This window comes from Thermobia domestica, chromosome 16, assembly GCF_964235325.1.
Source record: "Thermobia domestica chromosome 16, izTheDome1.hap1.1, whole genome shotgun sequence".
NCBI classification, from domain to species: domain Eukaryota; kingdom Metazoa; phylum Arthropoda; class Insecta; order Zygentoma; family Lepismatidae; genus Thermobia; species Thermobia domestica.
Genome location: NC_137469.1, coordinates 45,478,322 through 45,498,548, shown reverse-complemented (window position 1 = coordinate 45,498,548; position 20,227 = coordinate 45,478,322). Strand labels below are relative to the sequence as shown.

Below are 20,227 nucleotides of genomic sequence, written 5' to 3'. Positions count from 1 at the left end.
CGACATCACCGGAGTGGTCAAAGGAAACCGACCTTTTCCAATACAACTACACACGTTCCAAAACTCCATGCTTCATTAGTGAGTAGAAGGGACCTGACTCTATGCTTTCGGGGTCCGATACCTGGGCACATCAGGTCCCGGGCTTGATTTGTAACATCACCGCTGTGCTCAGGGAACCACGACCTTTCCATTGCCACCTCCCATGTCCAAGAATTACATATTTTATTGGTGAATAGAAGGTATCCAAGATCGAAACTTCGGGGCCCGATTTCTGAGGCTTCAAACCATTTTTCTGACCCCTGGACCATAATTTGTATCCACCATGCCTCCAACAGCTCCATGTATAACACAGTTTCCTTACCCTAGGACAATCAACTCCGTGCTCTTTGTATATTATCGATTGCACATCACATTAATGAATATGTAATTTATGGACGAGATTACATTTTTGAGTTAATAACTTACATATATTGTTGAGACTTTTTTTTTTTAAATTGTCTTATTGATTTTTCAACAAACAAGGCTACGGATTGGGCAGGGGCACCTTTCCCTAGTGCCTCTTCTTCGCTATCACAGCGGGGCCCTTAGTTACGACAGTGGTTACTATGAATGAGAACGGAGTTTTGAATTAGTTATAACTGAGCAATATCTTCATTTATTTTGCAGAGAGCAGGGCTCACCCGGAAATTTCCGGGTATCCGGGCGGCCCAGTCCGCCTCTGCGTCACAGTACACATTACACTTTACGCGTTTGTATAAAACAATAACAACAACAACAAAAATATCAATCACTCCCGATGGTAACAGCCCTTTCCCATTTAGCGGCGAATTGCCGCGCAGGGTAGAAAGACATTGCAAGCAATGGAGCTTTTCATATATGTGCGGCTGTCGCCGCAAATTTTCGCGGCGAGGAAAAACAGCCGCCTGCTAGAAAGCGGCGCGGCAGATTGCCGCGTATAGCGAAGCGAGATATTGCAATAGAGCTCTTTACATATAGGCGGCGGATTACCGCTTGGGTGTTGGGGGAGGTAGCAAGTGTTGCCAGGAAAGAGTAGGGAGTGGTTGCGATACTATGGATGTGTGTGTGTTTTACGTATATATATATATATATATATATATATATATATATATATATATGTGTGTGTGTGTGTGTGTGTGTGTGGAGTGCGTTTGTGAATGTGGTTATGTTCTAGCTTAGAACACCTGGAGTGCTTTTAACCAAACTTATTACATACACTATATGGGAAAAAATAATATGTAAAAATAATCGAAAACGACCGATACTACCGAAGTGTCGAATCCATAGGTTGTTGATTAAAAAGAGTCCAAATCAAATCAATTTTTTTTAATTTAATAGAAGATTGGGATATACGTATGTGCGAGCAGCGCTGGGCAAATGAGTTTGTAATTCTATAAATTTCATGCGCTCCAAAATTGAAATATATTTCAACAATATTGCATATTTTATAGTCTTTTGCTATATATTTATGTACTATTTTGCTATATATATTTTGTTACACAAAAATTCGTAATCCGGATTTTAGTAATAATACTGTACCTTAGCATCACTTTGATTATGTGATATTTGATAAATATACCGTATTTAATATATTTTATAACTTTTAACACTTCTATGGGTGTAATTCCTTGAATAGTCCCTTAAATTCAAGGACTAGAGCAGTGCTTTAAAGAGACTCGAGTCAATAGTCGGAACGCTTAAAACAAAGGAATAAACCCGAAATACTATAGCTATAATAATAATAATAATAATAATAATAATAATAATACCTACAGACCAGCCTTGGGTTCAGTGGTTGAGTGTTGACTGTTCCTAGACTTTATCCTGGTTTTCCCAGTCACAATAGTTGAATATCGGGATGGTATTTTAAATATCCAGAACCTGGCCGCTATTTTGCTCAAGTCTATCAATTGTGGAAACAGTATAGAAAAATCTCCAAGATACCACTTCTCTGAAAAAAGGGTAAACGGTTTTTTTTCTTTCTCTCTGTCTTAACAAGGCGATTAGAAGACACTTTTTGCGTCTCTCCATTGCAACCACCACAACACGACAAGAGTCACAAGGGGTTTTGTTTCTTCAGTTGCACAGCAACCCTGTTCGCATATTTTTCATTCGCGGCAAAAAAACGCGTAATATAAAAGGGTATACTTCTCACGCGGCAAACTGCTATTCACATTTGCTATTTTTTTCTACCACTCAAAGAACACACGTCCCTAAACAATGCTGTCTTGAATTCTTCTGGCGCCAAATCAACGGCGTTTTCAGTGAGTACCCATTTCTTCTGAGAGGAGGTACTACAATGCGCTCCACGTCGACGCAAAGAATATTCTTTTAACGTCCAATCACAAGGGTTGTTTTTGACTGATCCGATTAACCCCCACCTGTCCTACGTAATAAGGATGGCCAAAAAGTTCCGGTTCCGGCGGAACCGGTTCTTGGAGATCAGGTTTCCAGAACCGGTTCCGGAACTGGTTACACACCTGGATCCGAAAACCCGGTTCCAGAACCGGATCCGTTCAGAGCAGAAAACCAGTTCCATTAGGAACCGGTTCTGGCCATCCCTAATCCGTAACCGTTATTTTGCAGACGAATGCTTTACCAATACGCAGTCTTTATTCATCTAAACTCCTCAGCAAGTTAGCAACATTCTGCACTGAGAAACTGGCCGTATGTTGATTCTGTTTGGAGAGTTTTCTAATAGTGAATACCATATTTAACTGTATATTACTTAAAAAAATATAAAAGGTACGAGTAAAATAAACAAAATGAACAATTTGTAGCGGCAGTCTTGTTACCAAGTAATCCACTACCTATGAAAGGGTATTTTAGGATTCCCCTTAATGCGGAGTAGGTTGGGCAAGTAATCCTTTTCGTGAAAATTATAAATATACTTCAACTCGAACAATTTATTGTATAATTTCTTCAACATTTAAATAAATTCAACAATAACAATACAACTGCGCTAACACAAAACAACATTGCTCAATATTAACTTGAACCCTTTCCCAATTTGAATAGTAGTCCGGAAATTTTTATACATTCGCATTCCACTACTTTATATTCTAAATTAATTTTACTGGTTGTACTTTTGACAGGTTTCATATATCAAATATCTACACAAATTAAATTTAATCCCCAAATATAACAATATATATATATTAAATTAGTGACCAAAGACATACACTCACCAAAAAGTTGTAACAGTTGGGCCGAAATGGAAAGAAAAAAAAATAGATTAAAATTTTGTACTTACAATTTCCTGACGAGCTGCATATCAATGGCACTTACATAAATTTACACTTAATTAATCCGGCTACTTTCTGTGTAGGAGCATTATTATCCAATCACTATTCCGAAATCACATTTAACTAGTTATCAATTTAACGGACACAATTTCTAAGCTCCTACCCCTGCTTACCTCATGTTTCAATCTAAAGGAAACGTAATAGGTACGGGTAGAATACAAAAGATAGATGGCGTTTTAGTCACTTTGAACAAACGAATATCAAAACCATGACATTGACCTACAGAGCCAATGTTTCCATATACAAGTTTATTTAACTAATCAGCTGATCGAGAGTTTTCAAATTCTTTTTTTTTTTTTTTGAACTTCTTTGAAATGTCTCATATTAAATTTCCCCCCTCTCCGGGTGATTTAATTAAACAAAAAGTTATTTAACATTTCGAAGTAAGTTCATCTTCCATGCACGGCATGCAGTAAAGAATAATGGAACGAACTCACCGATGGAAATTCTTCACAAACAAATCGTTAGTTGTTTCGGAGCTCCTTTTAGTTCATTGTCCAATCGACGAAGCACGCACCATAACTGCAGAAAGATAACAGGATTGATGACGGTATTGTTCTTGCCTATCCACCTGTTGGTCCTGATTTAAATCCATTCTTCTATGGGAAGGTTCTCTCGGACAAACACAGCAAACACAGCGAACACAGCCCTGGCCAGAAACACCCAATTCCGAACCTGCAGAATTGTACAAACAGAGCACAGTACACAAATATATATAACACATAACATATATTAATAGTGAAGTGGATTACAATTATTACAGAATCTGTACATATTTTCTTAATTTCCATTATTATTTTCATTATTATTTTCTCTTGCTGGATAAAATTTCTTTATGAAACTGACATGACGTTTAATCTTTACTTTCTTATCAGCTACAAGTTGTAACCACACTGTGTTCTTTGTTGGATAGCTCATAATTTCGAACGGACCCTGATATTGGCTATCTAATTTAGGTTGATAACGTTTTTCCAAAGAAGATTTAGTTACTTTCTTAACCAATACTTTTTCTCCAATAGGTAAATCTATATCTCTATGTTTTCTAGAATACAATTTCTCTTTCCTTTTCCAGGCCAATTCAATATTATCTACAATAGTTTTACTCATCTCAGCTTTATCTGGAGTACTTTCAAGAATTCCTAGATCTAAAATCCAGTTTACATCTAAAGGATTAAACATCTTTCTTCCTAAGTATACCTCACTTGGAGTTTTACGAGTTACAGAATTTTCACTACTATTTAATGTGTACTGGACTTGATAAATATACTTAGACCACTTAGTTTGATTTTTATAAATATAGGTTTTCAAAATTAATTTTATATTTTTATTTTGTCTTTCTGTTAAATTGCTTGACATGGAATAAGGAGTAGTACAAATGTTTTTAATGCCTAAACTAAATAGATAATGTTTGAAATAATCGCTTTGCAGATATCCAGCATTGTCATGAATCACCTTATTTGGAAATCCGTAAGAATAAAATATTTTATCTAATTTCAAACATATAGACTTTGAACTCAAATTCCTAAGAGGTTCGATAATGACAAATCTAGAAAAACCATCGGTTAAGACTAATACATATTTAAACCCATTACTGATAGGCCAAGGCCCCATTACATCTAAAAATAGAGAATTATTAGGATATTTCTCTTTCTGAGTATAGTAGGTACCATAAGGAAGTCTATTCCTATCCCTACATAGCTGACAAGTCGTACATCTCTGAACAAAATCTCTAATTTCTTGGAATAAATTAGGAAAAGTATAACGTATAGCTACTTTTGCTATCGTTCGTTGGACCCCACTATGTCCTCCACCTACAGGGTCTTGATGATGAAATTTAATCACACTATACTTAAGAGACTCTGGTACAACAGCTCTTAAACCTCCATATTGTTTACCTTTAGTTTTCTTCAGAAGGATACCATTTTTAAGAACATAAGGTTCCTTTACCTGTCCCCTTTCTAATTCTTGTATTATAGTATTTAAATTAGGGTCCTCTCGTTGATGATCTCCTAATGGCTTATGAAAGAAAGGATTATTCCAGAAATTAACAAAATTCAAGTGTACTTCTTTATCATCCACCTTATCAATTTCCACTATATCTGATGAAGGAGGTGTATAATCGATATAATTATGCATCCTAGTTAGAAAATCTGCCATATTGCGCTCACTCCGCAAGTGAATAATATCAAATTGATATCGACTCACCTTTTCAATAAGAGAGCTGTATTTTCTTTGACGTTTATGATTTTTAAGTATCCACGTCAAGGCTGAATTATCACAATAAATTGTGAATTTCTTATGAAGATACATGTCAAATTTATCAAGCGCATGAACTAAACTAGAAAGTTCAAGATCAAAAACGCTTTTCGACCAATCTGATGGAGGAACACGTTTACTCAAAAAGTAAACAGGTCTAAGTTTTCCATCACCATCGTACTGGCTTAATATAGCACCATAATTTTTGGTGGAAGCATCGACATGTATAACGAAGGGCGCATTCATATCTGGCACTTTAAGAACAATATGGTTAATAATAGCTTCCTTAATTTTCTCCAATAATTCATCTTCCTCCTTCCCCCAGATAAATGGAACCGTAGGTGATCTCATAGCATATAATGGACTCAAAAGTTCTGAATAATCTTTTACATATCTAAGATAATAATTAAGAAATCCCAACATTCTGTTTAAGGCACGTTTATTTTTCGGTCTGGGTATTTCTTTAATCGCTCTTACTCTCTCATCATCTATTCTCATTTGACCATTAGAGAATTCATATCCTAATATTTTCACTTTTGATTTCATAAACTGAGCTTTGTGTGGACTAATAGTAATCCCCCAATCTTTCAACCTTTTTAACACTTTTTCTAAAATTTCTTTATGTTTTTCAACACTATCCGAGTGAATTATTAAGTCATCACAGTAAATATCTAAATAATCCCCTTCTATATCACGAAAGATCTTATGCATTAAACTGGACAAAACGAATGGTGAAACTGCCATCCCCATCGGTAGGCGACAATACTGTAATAATCTATTTGGTGTAGCAAATGCTGTTATATTCCTACACTCAGGTTTAATCTCCAATTGATGAAATGCGGATCGGACATCAATTAATGTATACAGATGGTGTTTACCTATATTAGATATGATAGATTCTAAGTTCGGACTCGGAAATCCAGTCAATAACAATTTAGAATTAATTTGGCCATAATTGATCACTAATCTCTTGGATTGATCTCGATTAGTAACAAGGAAGCAAGGGGAAATATATGGGCTACTATTTATTTCTTCAATAACACCCTGTTCTATTAATTTATCTAAAAACAAATCAAGTTCTTTCATTTTATATTTAGGAATCATATATGGTTGAGTAATGCTTGGTGAAGGATCTGTTAATTGAATTTCATATAAATAATCACGAACATGCCCTAACTTATCGGTTATTACTTCTTTGTAATCATTAAGTAATTGTTTAACATAAGGTATTAACCTTTCATCATAAATATTTTCAAAATTTACACTACCTTTTAATGCTTCTTCTCCATCTCCCTCTTTATCTGCCTCCTTATACAATGGATTAAAGATTCTCGTGCCAGGTGGAACATCTTCATAAACAGCAGTATCAGTATTCTCAAGTGCAACTGTCTCCTTGGTCTTTGCCTTAGTACGGTTCTCTGCCCTACTCCTGGACTCGCCTACGCCACTGGTTGTCTGCTTGGTCTGGTTGCCATAACGTCGAGACCTCCTTGGAAACTGCTTAGCCTTGCTGGTTTGGGTTGGTGTTGTCAGGTTACAGGAAAAAGAACTGCCACCATATTGTAAAGCTGCACCTTCAGACCTAGTCCCCTCGAATCGATCACAAACTCTGGCGCCATGGTGTCTGGGATCTCTCCGAGTAGGCCTGAAATAATATTGGAAAGCGCACAGATCACTGTTCATACCAACTAGGTTATTCTCAAAAGGTTGTAACTTTACTTGCATTTTCAATTTCTCAAAAAGAAGTTCTCGAGCGTTTATATTTATATGGGCGTAATTATCCCGTAAAAAGTCTAGACCCAATGATAATTTTAATTTTGGATGGTTAACAACTCCAAACCACGCCGTAAAACGGACACCGTGTATAAAGAAAATAAGTTGCACCAACTCACGCACTAACAACTCATTCCCTTGCATGATGGTCACAGAGTAATTTACTTGTTTTATTTTAGGCTTGCATTTCGTACGGATTTCTTCTAAAACACTGTTTTCAATTAAGCATAGAGTCGAGCCAGTATCTATTATACAGGGATATAAAGTATGGCATATACTGATGGGCAATTGTAATAAGCTTCCATGATCTTCCCTTGCACTATGAGAGTACGCACTATGAACTCCGGTTTTATTTTCATTTAAATATTGATAACTCAGTCTATTCTGTCTATTAAAAGGTGTTGGCATATAATTTGTCCTGGCACTTCTAAGAGGAGTTTTTACCCGTGGTAAACAAACCTTTTCACTTTTAACTACATTTTTATAATCTTGTTTATATTTGTCATTAATTTCATAACTTTCCGCAAAATCTACATATTCATTTACCGTTTTTGGAACACTAAGTATCAACAACAGATTACGAATTTCGGGAGTAACTAAATTACTTATTAATTTACAAATTTCATCTTCAGGCATGTTAATTTCTAAAACATTTAATGTACTTAGTTTCTCTTGTAAAAAGTTTAATAAATTTTCATTTTCTTGCATTACTCTATATAATGATACCTTCATAAATTCCGTATTAATCAAGGGTGTGACAAATTTTAATAATAAGGAATGACAGATATGACCCCAATCTGTAGTTATTGTTAACAAGCGCTGCAACTCTTCATAAGCTTGCTTCCTACACCTCTGTAAACTTGATACTAATATCGCCTCTACGGGAGCAATTTCCTTTACTATTAACATATCAAGTTTCAAAAGAAAATGACATACTAACATACCATCTGTTCCATCTATTACCGGTATATCATATATTTGCTTTTCTAAGGAATTAAAAATACTTTCCGAAAATTGTTTTTGAAAGTTACAGGTTATGGGAGCTCGCAACACTGCTTGTCTATTTTCATGAACAGGTGCATGTGGGAACGACAAGAAATTCCCCCCTCTCTGATTTTCCTGCCCTTCACACCTACGACCTTCTATCTCATCGTCAAATGAAATAAGGGGAGGGTCAGCTACTGCGACTCTGTTATTACGTAACATACTACCCCTAGCTTCGTATGCCGCTTGCCAATGACTCATTTTTTCTTTTCTTTTCTAATTGTACCAATAACCGAAAGATGTATATACTTAATGAAATTAATTTCTTTCCTTTTATCCAGCTTACAAATAGTAGACTAATACAAATTTTATTTTCGTTTTTCTTGTTTTTAATCACACCCAGATTCGAAATCCACTTCTTATTGCCCTCACGCATTAAGGTTTAAGTTCCGAGATTGAAACATGAGGTAATTTATATTTATATGTAGCGGCAGTCTTGTTACCAAGTAATCCACTACCTATGAAAGGGTATTTTAGGATTCCCCTTAATGCGGAGTAGGTTGGGCAAGTAATCCTTTTCGTGAAAATTATAAATATACTTCAACTCGAACAATTTATTGTATAATTTCTTCAACATTTAAATAAATTCAACAATAACAATACAACTGCGCTAACACAAAACAACATTGCTCAATATTAACTTGAACCCTTTCCCAATTTGAATAGTAGTCCGGAAATTTTTATACATTCGCATTCCACTACTTTATATTCTAAATTAATTTTACTGGTTGTACTTTTGACAGGTTTCATATATCAAATATCTACACAAATTAAATTTAATCCCCAAATATAACAATATATATATATTAAATTAGTGACCAAAGACATACACTCACCAAAAAGTTGTAACAGTTGGGCCGAAATGGAAAGAAAAAAAAAATAGATTAAAATTTTGTACTTACAATTTCCTGACGAGCTGCATATCAATGGCACTTACATAAATTTACACTTAATTAATCCGGCTACTTTCTGTGTAGGAGCATTATTATCCAATCACTATTCCGAAATCACATTTAACTAGTTATCAATTTAACGGACACAATTTCTAAGCTCCTACCCCTGCTTACCTCATGTTTCAATCTAAAGGAAACGTAATAGGTACGGGTAGAATACAAAAGATAGATGGCGTTTTAGTCACTTTGAACAAACGAATATCAAAACCATGACATTGACCTACAGAGCCAATGTTTCCATATACAAGTTTATTTAACTAATCAGCTGATCGAGAGTTTTCAATTTTCTTTTTTTTTTTTTTTGAACTTCTTTGAAATGTCTCAAATTGATTAGTACTATACATTAACATTTACCCTTGCTAGTATTGGCAAATCAATCCAATGTATTTACACACTGTCGAGATTTCATTAACAAAATTTGATACCCAGATCTTTTGAAAGCTTAACACACTCTAAATAAGAATATAACTGAAATATGTACTGATTTTAAAGTTAAAAGAGTTAAAACGTAGGTCTATAGTAGTATGCAATCAGATGTAACCTGTTAAACTAGTGATAGACAAAGTACGTCGAACGCAAATTGCGACTGTTTGAAACAAACTTTTAGAAACGCAGAGTGTTACGTATAGGCCGAGCCCCGAGACGAGGGATACCGACTTCAGTTTATTTCATCTTTTACATTATTCCGAGTCCAGCTGTACGTGGAAGTCAAAACTGTTTATAGACCTATAGGAGCAGTTGCCTGGAATTCATCCTCGTCTCGAAGAACTTGTGATAGATTCTGTCGGGTCCGTGAGTTTTCTCGGGGTGTCCCCGCTTGTTCTCACATTCTCATTCTCCCAATTATTCCATCATCACTCACTTGTTTTAATCATCGTTTTCCTTAGAATAAAGGGCATAATCATGGGACGTTGAACGGAAAGATTTTCCTTTCTCTAATCCATATTGACAGACAGATTAGAGTTACCAAGATGTAGGCTACTTAAAAAAAAAGAAAATGAAACACTTTTAGATTTTACAAATACAGGGTGTTTCAAAACAACACCGACAACGTTTGGGAGGTGATTCCTAACACCAAGATAAGACAAAAAGTATAGACCAGCCTGGGTGCACAAATGCTTCCTTTCGGGGCTATAGGCTGCCGAAAAAGTGAACAAATGACGTTTAAATGTCCATAGCTCCAAAACTATGGAACCCACCGCAGTCGAGTCAAGACTTCACTTAGGAACTAATATGTCCCCTATCCAAAAATGCATGTTTCAGAATCCTAAGGTACTTACTCAACATTTTTTATAGAGGGAGTTTGGCTAAGGGTATATAATTTGAAATACTCACCAACTACCTCTAAAAAAGATATTACCGAAGTACCACAAGAATGGAACATGGATATTTGGATAGGGCAGATATTAGTCCCTAAATATAGTCTTGACCCGACTACGGTACGTCACATAGTGAGCTATGGACCCTTAAAGTTCATTCTTTTTTTCATTTTTTCGGCAGCCTATAACTCCGAAAGGAAGCATTTGTGCACCCAGATTGATCTATACTTTTCGTCTTATTTTGATGTCAGGAATCACTTCCCAAACGTTGTCGGTGTTGTTTTGAAACACCCTGTATATAGACAAACCAATGGATATATTTCTCAAGAAACTCCTTAATTCCATAGCAACAAAATATATAATTCATTTGATTACGAAAATATTAATGTAGTATTTCAGGTCAACTCCTATTATATAGTTTTGAATTTGAATTTATATCTGCAACGTTTCACTGTGTTTCATTTAAACATATTAAATTTTTGTATTGGGTATTATTGTCTTCTCACAATTTTAATTCGTACATTATAAAGTAGGTAGAAGGCTTCATATGAGAATAACATGAAAATATTTCATTTGTATACATACATATGTAAATAACGCTATTCAACATTATTATGAAAGCAAGTTCCACAAGGTCAATAAGAAACACAAAAAGAAATCTCGCAAATCATGTTGATCTGCATTATTGAGCTCTGATGGCATGAAAATAAAGCAATAACATCCAAAAAGATGGAATTTCTCCATTTTCCTAAAAATCTGTCAGAACCGTTTTTAAGGCCTGAAAAAGATAACATGTCTGGGTAAGAAAAAAGAGCAGTCTTTCTATAAAATTCCCTGCAGAGAGAAAAAAAAACTACGTGGCGTACGTAAAAACGTAGGTTACATGTGTAAATCCTGTAGTTTTTGTATTTAACGTACAGCAAACGTATAACTGAAAATGTATATTTTATACGTACTTTCTGCATAAGTGTTCCAGATAAACGTACTTTCTGTACAAACGAAATAACTGTATAAAGGCGGTCAGGATCTCACATACAAATGGACGTATATAACATATAGCTGACGTATGTAATATACGAAAGACTGTTAAATGACAGACATCCTGCAACGGCATGATGCAACATCTAAGGCCAGTGCGTACAATATGCAACATATAGATAACGTATGCCCCGTTCTGATTTCTGCAGTAAACATAAGGATTCCGTACATTTGTACCGTATATACTGCTGTCCTGATAACGGTTTTTCTTCGGTGCATACTCATTCATAGCATAGTTTGGAAATCTTAATTTAAAATAGTAAATTTAAAACTCTGGGCAACGAAATCTGTAAAACCTTGCCTACTTAACACTATGACCAGGGATATAAGTGGATCAGAAAAGGTAGGGGAACGCATGACGTCACGTCGCCCCCGTACCTATCTTTGCGCATTGTTTTTTTTTTTTTTTTTAGGAAGTGGAGGGACGCCATAGATATTTTTGGGAAGTGGGTTGATGACGTCCTCCAGCGTTCCCTTTTACTGTTACCCCTGACTATGAAAGTCTACAATCATAACGACATGTTTATGTCGATCCACAAACATGAAAAAAAGGTAGAAAAATGGATATTATTGTTCCATTTTATTCATTTATTTACTATTAATTTTGCAACTTTTGTTTATTTTCAATTATTGCCGTGGTCGTACCCACGCAACAGCGTCTACCTTTTATTTTATTTATCAATTTTATTTAAAATATTTATGTATATTTTATTTATAGAATATGTATTTCTTTTTGTATTTTCCTGTGTGTGATTTATTTGTTTAGGTAAATATGGGTCTCTGCATTTTTGGTAAGTAATTTAAACACTATTTCTATAGTTAAGTAACATTGTTATAGGTTTTCCATACTAGGATTGGCAGTTTGCCTTTTGTTTCTTTCAAAACTTTTCCTATCGTATTATTATTAGATTAATAACAGTTACATTGTTGCCCAATGGCAGTTGTGAGTTGAGTTAACCGATTTAATATTTGGATATATTTTTTTTGAAAATTTTTGCGTGAAATGAAGACAACACGTTCCAAAAGTGGGAAATTATCCAAGAAACAAGATGACAAACGAAAGAAGGAACCGAGATCGTTAATGGCAAAGGCCTATTTCCAGTTTCAACGTCGCACAAGAGAACCGTTGGACTTCCTAATGAAAGGTCCGTATTCAGCTGGTTTGGTTACTGATCAAGAAATCGATCAAACATGCAAAATAATTGATATTTCGTTTAGTAAGCGTGGGCAGGTGGTAGGAGAGCTGCTTTTCAAGAATTATTACACATACTCGCTAGCTGTGTATGTAAAAATCTGTGAAACGATTCAAAGTCCGAATTTTACTCCTGACCAATCGGATCAAGTTGCAACTACAAGAGTGATATCGAAATGGAAACTTAGTGTACCTCGCAAGATACTTATGCCGTCTCCACACCATGAAAATGGCAGCTGTGACTATATATCTCTTAGTGCTTTAGAATCGAGAAACCCAGATGCTGAATGGCGTAAGCTTACAGATATTCGCCTAGTGTTATTTCAACCTTGTCCTGATTGGCGTAACTTCTGTATTCATGACATCTACTGTTTTAAAGATCTCCCGTCTGTTGATAATGCCGACCCAATGTGTGGCATTTTCTGTGAACCTAACTTTTACGAAACAGAGTTATACTTGCTGATTGTGCGACGTCAGACCAGAGTAGCGTTAAAATGGGAACAATACGCCTCAACTGCTAACATCAACTCTGCAGAAGCCTGCTGTGGTTATGAAATTCCCTCACTTCCAGCAACATAAAACATGACAAAGTTACAACAGTGCTAAGTTACTTTGGGATCAACTCGTTGCCATCCGTTACATGTTATACAATAAGGGAAGTAAACGAATGTTTTCGATTGGATATAAACTTTTATGAGTGGAAGTTGCAAAACAAACAGCATTTTCCTATTTTAAACAATCATATAATTTTATTCGTTACTTTGCAAGTCATTTTGTATTTTGTTGACAATTTTGTGAATATGGTTTGAAGGTGTAGAAATAAATTTGTTTTTATAATACCTAAATATTAACGTCTTTCAAGGTACCTTCTGTTCGTATCTTTGCTGTGTATAATCTTGGTTTTAACTCTTGGTGAGGTGTAGATATTTTCGACTATAACAATTGCATTGTAATCCCACTCGCGTTGTTTTTTTTTTTTTTTTTTTTTTTAGCGAGCTCTTTTTTGAAATGGCTAAATGCAATAATACACAAGGTACTGACCACTTTATTACACAACTGAAAGCTTTTTTCTTTAGTTTGTTTTTTCTTGGTTTTGTCAACATGTAACGTCACGGTAATGAAGGACAGGGACTCTAAGACACAACCGCGAATTCAATTCGGTGAAGTTAGCGGAAGAACAGACACCTTCACAAGCCGTTCCCCACCATATTAACTCCTCTTCAAGAAAGCTAGACTGTCATTAGCTAAGCATACTCGTCAGGTTAGGGCGCCGATTTCTCTGTAAATTTGGGAGGGCCCATTCAGATGCAGAATGTATATATATGAAGATTTTAAGACAAATTGTATCTACTCAAATTATTCCAAATATTGTATATTCATAAATAGAATAGCGGTCCCATATAAGCTTTGGGGGAGACTGCCCCCTCGGTCCCCCAGGATCGGCGCCCTTGCCTTCAGGGGATATAAAGAAAAGTAGCTATTTATTTCTAAGTGTATTGTAGAACGAGAATTACTGAATATCAATTATTTACCCGTTGAGAAACGAGAGAAAACCAGTTTCTGGTTCTTTGGCGCCATAAACGCTTTAAATATTATCATAGGCTGCCTTAGGCTTTGTGAGGCTTAGGACGAGGGATAACAGCGGGACCCTTCACCAGTTGCCTGCTACAAAATCAAAAGTAAAATTACCAACAACACAATATTATTCGTCAAAATATCATCAAGAAATTGTTGAATTATTCTTGTCTTTAGCAGGTTCTTTGTTTACAAATGGTAATATTATAAAGAACTGCTTAACATAAGCAATATCTTGTGTCCAATCCGAAATAATAGAGTAGTTTGTTTTAACAACTTTTATTAAAAATAGTAATGACTCCATCTGACAAGCTAATAGTAAAGTAAACAGCCCGTGCTACAGCTGTGTCATACCTCATTTCATTGTACAGCAGTGTGTAGAAGAAGAACAGTGTACACCACGTTTTGGAATTGTGGCTCGCGTTTGATCATGGTAACGTCGGAGAACCACCACCAGCAATATTCAGCTATCGCGGATTCATGAGAAACGAATGTCATATATAATTAGGAAGTGGCAGAGGTGGTTACACAGGTTTCGGTCTGGGGACAACAGTTTCACCGATAAGCCACGAGAAAGGAAGCCTGAGTAACTGGACAATGATACCTTGCGAACACTGGTGACGACAAATCCAATGCGAACTCTGAAGAACTTGCCCACAAATTCCATATTACTCATTCGACCGTTTATTGTTATCTGCAGAACCTTTAGTGCATGTATAAACTCCGTAAATGAGTACCCCATTCGTTAACGTCTCAATAGAAGCAGCAGTGAAAGGACATTTGCTGTTCCCTTCTCTCCCATCACAGACGGGAGTCATTTCTGGACAGAATGTTGATAAGAGATGAAAAGTGGTTCCTCTAGTTTAACATTAGATGCAAACATCAGCGGATACCTAAAGGGTGGCTGCACGGACTGTGGCCTTGCAAAGTGTTGTTGAGTGTTTGGTGAAATATCAGTGGGATAATCTATTTTGAGGTCTTGTCCCATACCCAGGCAATTAATACAAATGTCTGCTGTTAGTAGCTTGAAAACGCACCGACTGCATTGTTGGAGAAACATCAGTTCATAGTAAGTGTGTGGTCATGCACGATGCCACACGGCAAGAAAGACCTGTACTAAGGCCGATGAATATAGTTGGGGAATAATTCTCACTCTGCGCTTTCACCAGATCTTGCACCAACAAGCGACTGTCGTTTTCGCAGCCTCTAAAACCACCCTTTTGTGAAAACACTGTAAGATAAGGACGAAGTGCGATGAAAAATGACCCCGTTCTTCATCTCTAAAACATTTATTTTCTTCCGCTGGAGATTCTACAGATGGCTAACAGATGGCAGAATGTTGTGCCGTCCGATGAAGGTTGTTTTCCTGACTAATAATAGTATTCCAGGTGCATTATTGTTCGTTTCCTAACGCTGCAAAAATACGGCATATTACTTTTGGTACCGGTATTGCTTCCGAGATGATTCCTGAATACTAAATTGTATGAAGCTAGAAAGTAAACAACGGGTAATAAGAAGTCTCTCTAAAATATTTTCAATGCTGTTGTTCAGTTCGAAAATTAGATTCTGGGGTATGTAATCCATAATTGTTCTACGTTGTACTTTTCAATTTCGAGACCAAACCAATTCATTTTGTGACGCTTGTTGGCTAGCGTGTGCATCTATATTCCTGGATATTGTTCCATCATCACGGTGGAGCAGCATTGCAATTTGAACATATCACGGTGGTTCCGGTTCTACCTTATATTGTAGATTCACGTCTCATATAGCCTTGGTGCTTAAAAGGACCAATATCCTTTATCAAGCAAACATACAACGCCAATCTAATAAAATTAGACATTCGTCGTCTACAGACTAACAAGAAAGTATGGAGAGAAGTACACTGGAAACCACTTGCAATGCATCAAAAAGATTACGAGGAAGGAGGATGTTGTCATGAAAATAAAAAGGCAGTGACAAAGTGTTGATCGTATTACAAGAAGTAATGATATGTGGACAAAAACAATCCTTAATTAGATATCAAGGAACAAGGAGAAACGTAAGAAACGTCTTTACACATGATGGTATGAAGAAATCTTTGGCGCAAATCCCGGGGGATCAGGGGGACATGTCCCCTCCAATCTTCGAACTGAGGCAGACTGTCCCCCCAATAATCCGATTTGAAATGTGCTTTTGGGGAGAAATTTGATTATTTTTGGTCGATTTTCACAAAGGAACGTGAGATGAAATTGATGTCCCCCAGAATATGTTTTAAATCTGCCCAACTCCCTATGTTGAAGACAGCTCTGCTCCTTTGATCTTCCACAACATTGTTTTTCAACTTCTTAAATATTTTGGAGATCGCGAAAAAAAAATTATGGGAACGGTTCTTACCGTCTCCCCAATGCTGAAGACAGATTTGCGCCGCTGGACGAAATTAAGAAATACTGGAGTAACATAGAAAAGAATTATTCAATATGGATGATTGCGAAATAGGGTTCGAGAGACATTTATCCAATAGTGAATTGACAATCATTCACTATCAGAATATCCAAATTGTAGTCATTTGGATTAGTTTATTCCTTACTATACTTAACGTCTCATGAATATAGGGTAAATACAGCATAATGTAGGATCCCACCTTCTTGAAAGAGCTCCTTCGTTGTTAAACGGTAAGCTAGGCGCCTTTGACGTAAGATACCCGGGTTCGATTCCCGGCGGAAACTCATGTGGTTCGAATTCCACGTTAATCAGTAGGTCCCGTCTCATATAGCATCGCTGCTGAAAGGGACGTTAAGCTTAAAATCAACTCAACCTAACTTCATGAGCTCCCAGCCAGAATAGAACCTGGTCTTCCACTCTAACCATGTGTCTACGAGGGAATTCTGTGAGGTAATGTGAAAATCAGAAACGATTATGACAATATCATCATTTTATACAAATACTCATTCCGTAGCACGCGGTGGTTCAGTAGTAGGGCTTTCACTTCTGGTGCATGGGGTCCCTGGATCTATCCCAGCTCGCGTCTAGTCAAATTTCTATGGACAAGCACAGTGCGCCTGGGTTTTCTCGTGGTTCTCCCGTTTCCTTCCACTTTATTCATTCCACTATTGAATTCATTTCTCATCATCACCGTCTCCTTTAGCCTATCTTGAATAATTGTGGGAGGTAAAACTAAAAGATTTCATTTCAATTTTCATTCCGTAGAAATCAGGGCTCGCACTCGCGTATTTGCCTTGAGTTTATCAATCAGTTTCAGACACCCAACAACGCAGATTGAAAGTTATTGAGAAAGTATTAATACACCAAGATTTTACCAATATTATTCAGAAAACTTAAAAAGGTGTGCACTTTAGAATACCTTTCCTTAGTGCCTTAGCACATAAAGTTGCAATTATTTTGACATGATTCCCTTGTTAGGTTGATAACACTTCTTTCTTGATTATATACCAGACTTACTGTATTCTACCTGACAGCAGAATGCTCTTGCTAAACTTCGAAGTTTCCTCGGAGTTAAAAAAGCGTGTAGGCTTACTGATGATGTCACAGGGCACTCCCTGATAAGAATCTAAGAATATGCTATGGATATTTAGATAGAGGGGATAATGGGAATATTTTTATTATTTTTATTATATTTATTATTATTATTTTGTTTTTGTAAGAGTACATGTGTTGGCGTCCTAGAGATGGATCACTTATAGGAATGTAATCAGGGTGACTATTCGTGATTTTCTAAGCTTCAGAATGTTATTAAATTATACACAATCTGTTGTATATAAATGTTTTTAAAGTCGAAAGTATTACTTTGAAACACGGGGTGCTTTCATGAGAGTGAGAAGAGGTATTTTCCCGGCTCGCCCTATATAAAGACTGTCATTACATATTTCCCTTATTGATATAACATTGAGGTGTTAATAAATCCCCAATAAACGTTTGATAGTGGTTCTGAAGTTAGTACATATTTCTAACAATAAATATTTCCAAAACCAAGAACAACCTATCAAAGGTTTACTTCCATTGAATACATTATTAAGGCGTATGTTCCCACACACTTCTGGAATCTTTTAGGAACAGAATCCATGGTACTTCTTAGCATATCAACTAGAACATTTGCAAACACTTCACGGATATTTTGTTCAAATTGTTAATATCCGTTGGTTTTTAACTTGTTTTTTAGCCCAATCCCAAAGGAAGAAGTTACATGGGGTTAGATCGGGGGTCCGCGCAGGCCATTCTGCCGGTCCTCGGCGGCCAATCTATCTGCCAGGGAAATACCCATCAAGCCATGCTCTCAGTGAATTTGCGTACTGGGGCGGCTCGGCTTGCGTCTAACACACTTCTAATTGTCATTAATTTCTTATGACTGGTGTTTATTGTCTTAGTGTTAAGTATTGCATTCGTACTTTACTCTTGCCTCCATCACCTCTGCACTTACACCACTGACCTTCAAATTTCATACTTGATGGCAATATTAGCTCTGTCTTCTACGCTGTATATACCAGCCATTTTGCGGTTTTCACTGGATCAAATTATGAAATAAAAAAGGGTAAAACTCACATTAGTAAACAGTAATACACACCAGCTAGAGCCGATGCTGGTATCTAGGATAATGTAAATTAAAACTAGTATTGAATTTACAACCACCCAATAGAGTATAAGTATCGGATAATACAAGAAAACTTCTTTTAATAATTAAGATATTGTTTCTGGATGTGCAGAATTATACTGCAAAAGGATTAGAGACAGCTTCACTATCAGAATTGATAAGAACATTTTATGTGGCATTTCGCCAATTTCACAGACGAGAGTATTAAGGATTACTTTCGTCTTTGATTTCCAATTCATAATTCTGTCATTTCTAACGTTGTTATGTGATGACTAAGGTTCAGATATATAAATACAGATGGTGATCTGAAAAATGGAAACACCTGAACGAAATTGCAACTTAACAGAGTAATATGGTGTCGGGCCACCTTTCGCCTTCAGAACTGCCTTGATGCGACGTGGGATGGAGGCATAGAGGTCGTGAATGGTAGCAAGTGGAATTTTACACCATTCCTCGTGCAAGGCATCGGCCAGTTCTGTGAGAGAGAGGATGGAGGTGGAAATCGTCGCCGGAGTCCTGTTTCCAAGACGGACCACAGATGTTCAATTATTTTGATATCTGCGGATTGGGCGAACCAGGGGAGATGTTGAACTTCATCCCGATGTTCCTCAAACCACGCTGCAAAAACGCCAGCTGTGTGAATGGGTGCATTATCATCCTGGAAGATGGCGTCATTGTCCGGGAACAACATCCGGACCATAGGATGCAAGTGGTCTCCTAAAATTGCGACATAATCGTTGGCAGTGATTCGTCCGCTAAGTGTGACCACAGGACCCAATGAAAACCATGACATGACGGCCCACAGTATCACCGAGCCGAAGCCATGTTTCACAGTTGGGCGGAGACACTGCAGATCATAAGCTTCTTGGGCGTTCTCCACACATAAACACGGCCCGAGGTTAGGAATAGGGTGAAGGATGACTCATCCGACCATATCACACGTTTCCAGTCCTCAACAGTTCAAGTTACATGGTCGCGGCACCATTTGCGGCGTGCGAAAGCGTTATGGTCCCTGATGAGCAGTTTGGCCCGTGCAACACGACCCCGTAAGTTCATGTCATGTAATTCGCGGTGGACTGTGATTGTCGAAACAGGGTGGGGGAGGTACTGATTGAGTTCCTCCGTCACTTGATCCACAGTGGCACGACGGTTCTGCGTGACAATGCGCT

General features: G+C 36.8%; 2 protein-coding genes across 2 annotated transcripts in view; both read left to right on the top strand.

Moving 5' to 3' along the window:
- Positions 1–12,350: 12,350 nt before the first annotated feature.
- LOC145672749 (uncharacterized) overlaps positions 12,351–20,227 on the top strand; it is a 124,239-nt gene continuing 116,362 nt past the window's right edge. Inside the window, exon 1 of the mRNA XM_081741922.1 lies at positions 12,351–12,497. The gene's annotated coding sequence lies outside the window, so the exon portion shown is untranslated. The remainder of the gene's footprint in view (positions 12,498–20,227) is intronic.
- Positions 12,561–13,739, top strand: LOC145672748 (uncharacterized). Its single transcript, XM_081741921.1, has one exon. The coding sequence runs from the start codon at positions 12,710–12,712 to the stop codon at positions 13,475–13,477; it is 768 nt and encodes a 255-aa protein (XP_081598047.1). The 5' UTR covers positions 12,561–12,709; the 3' UTR covers positions 13,478–13,739.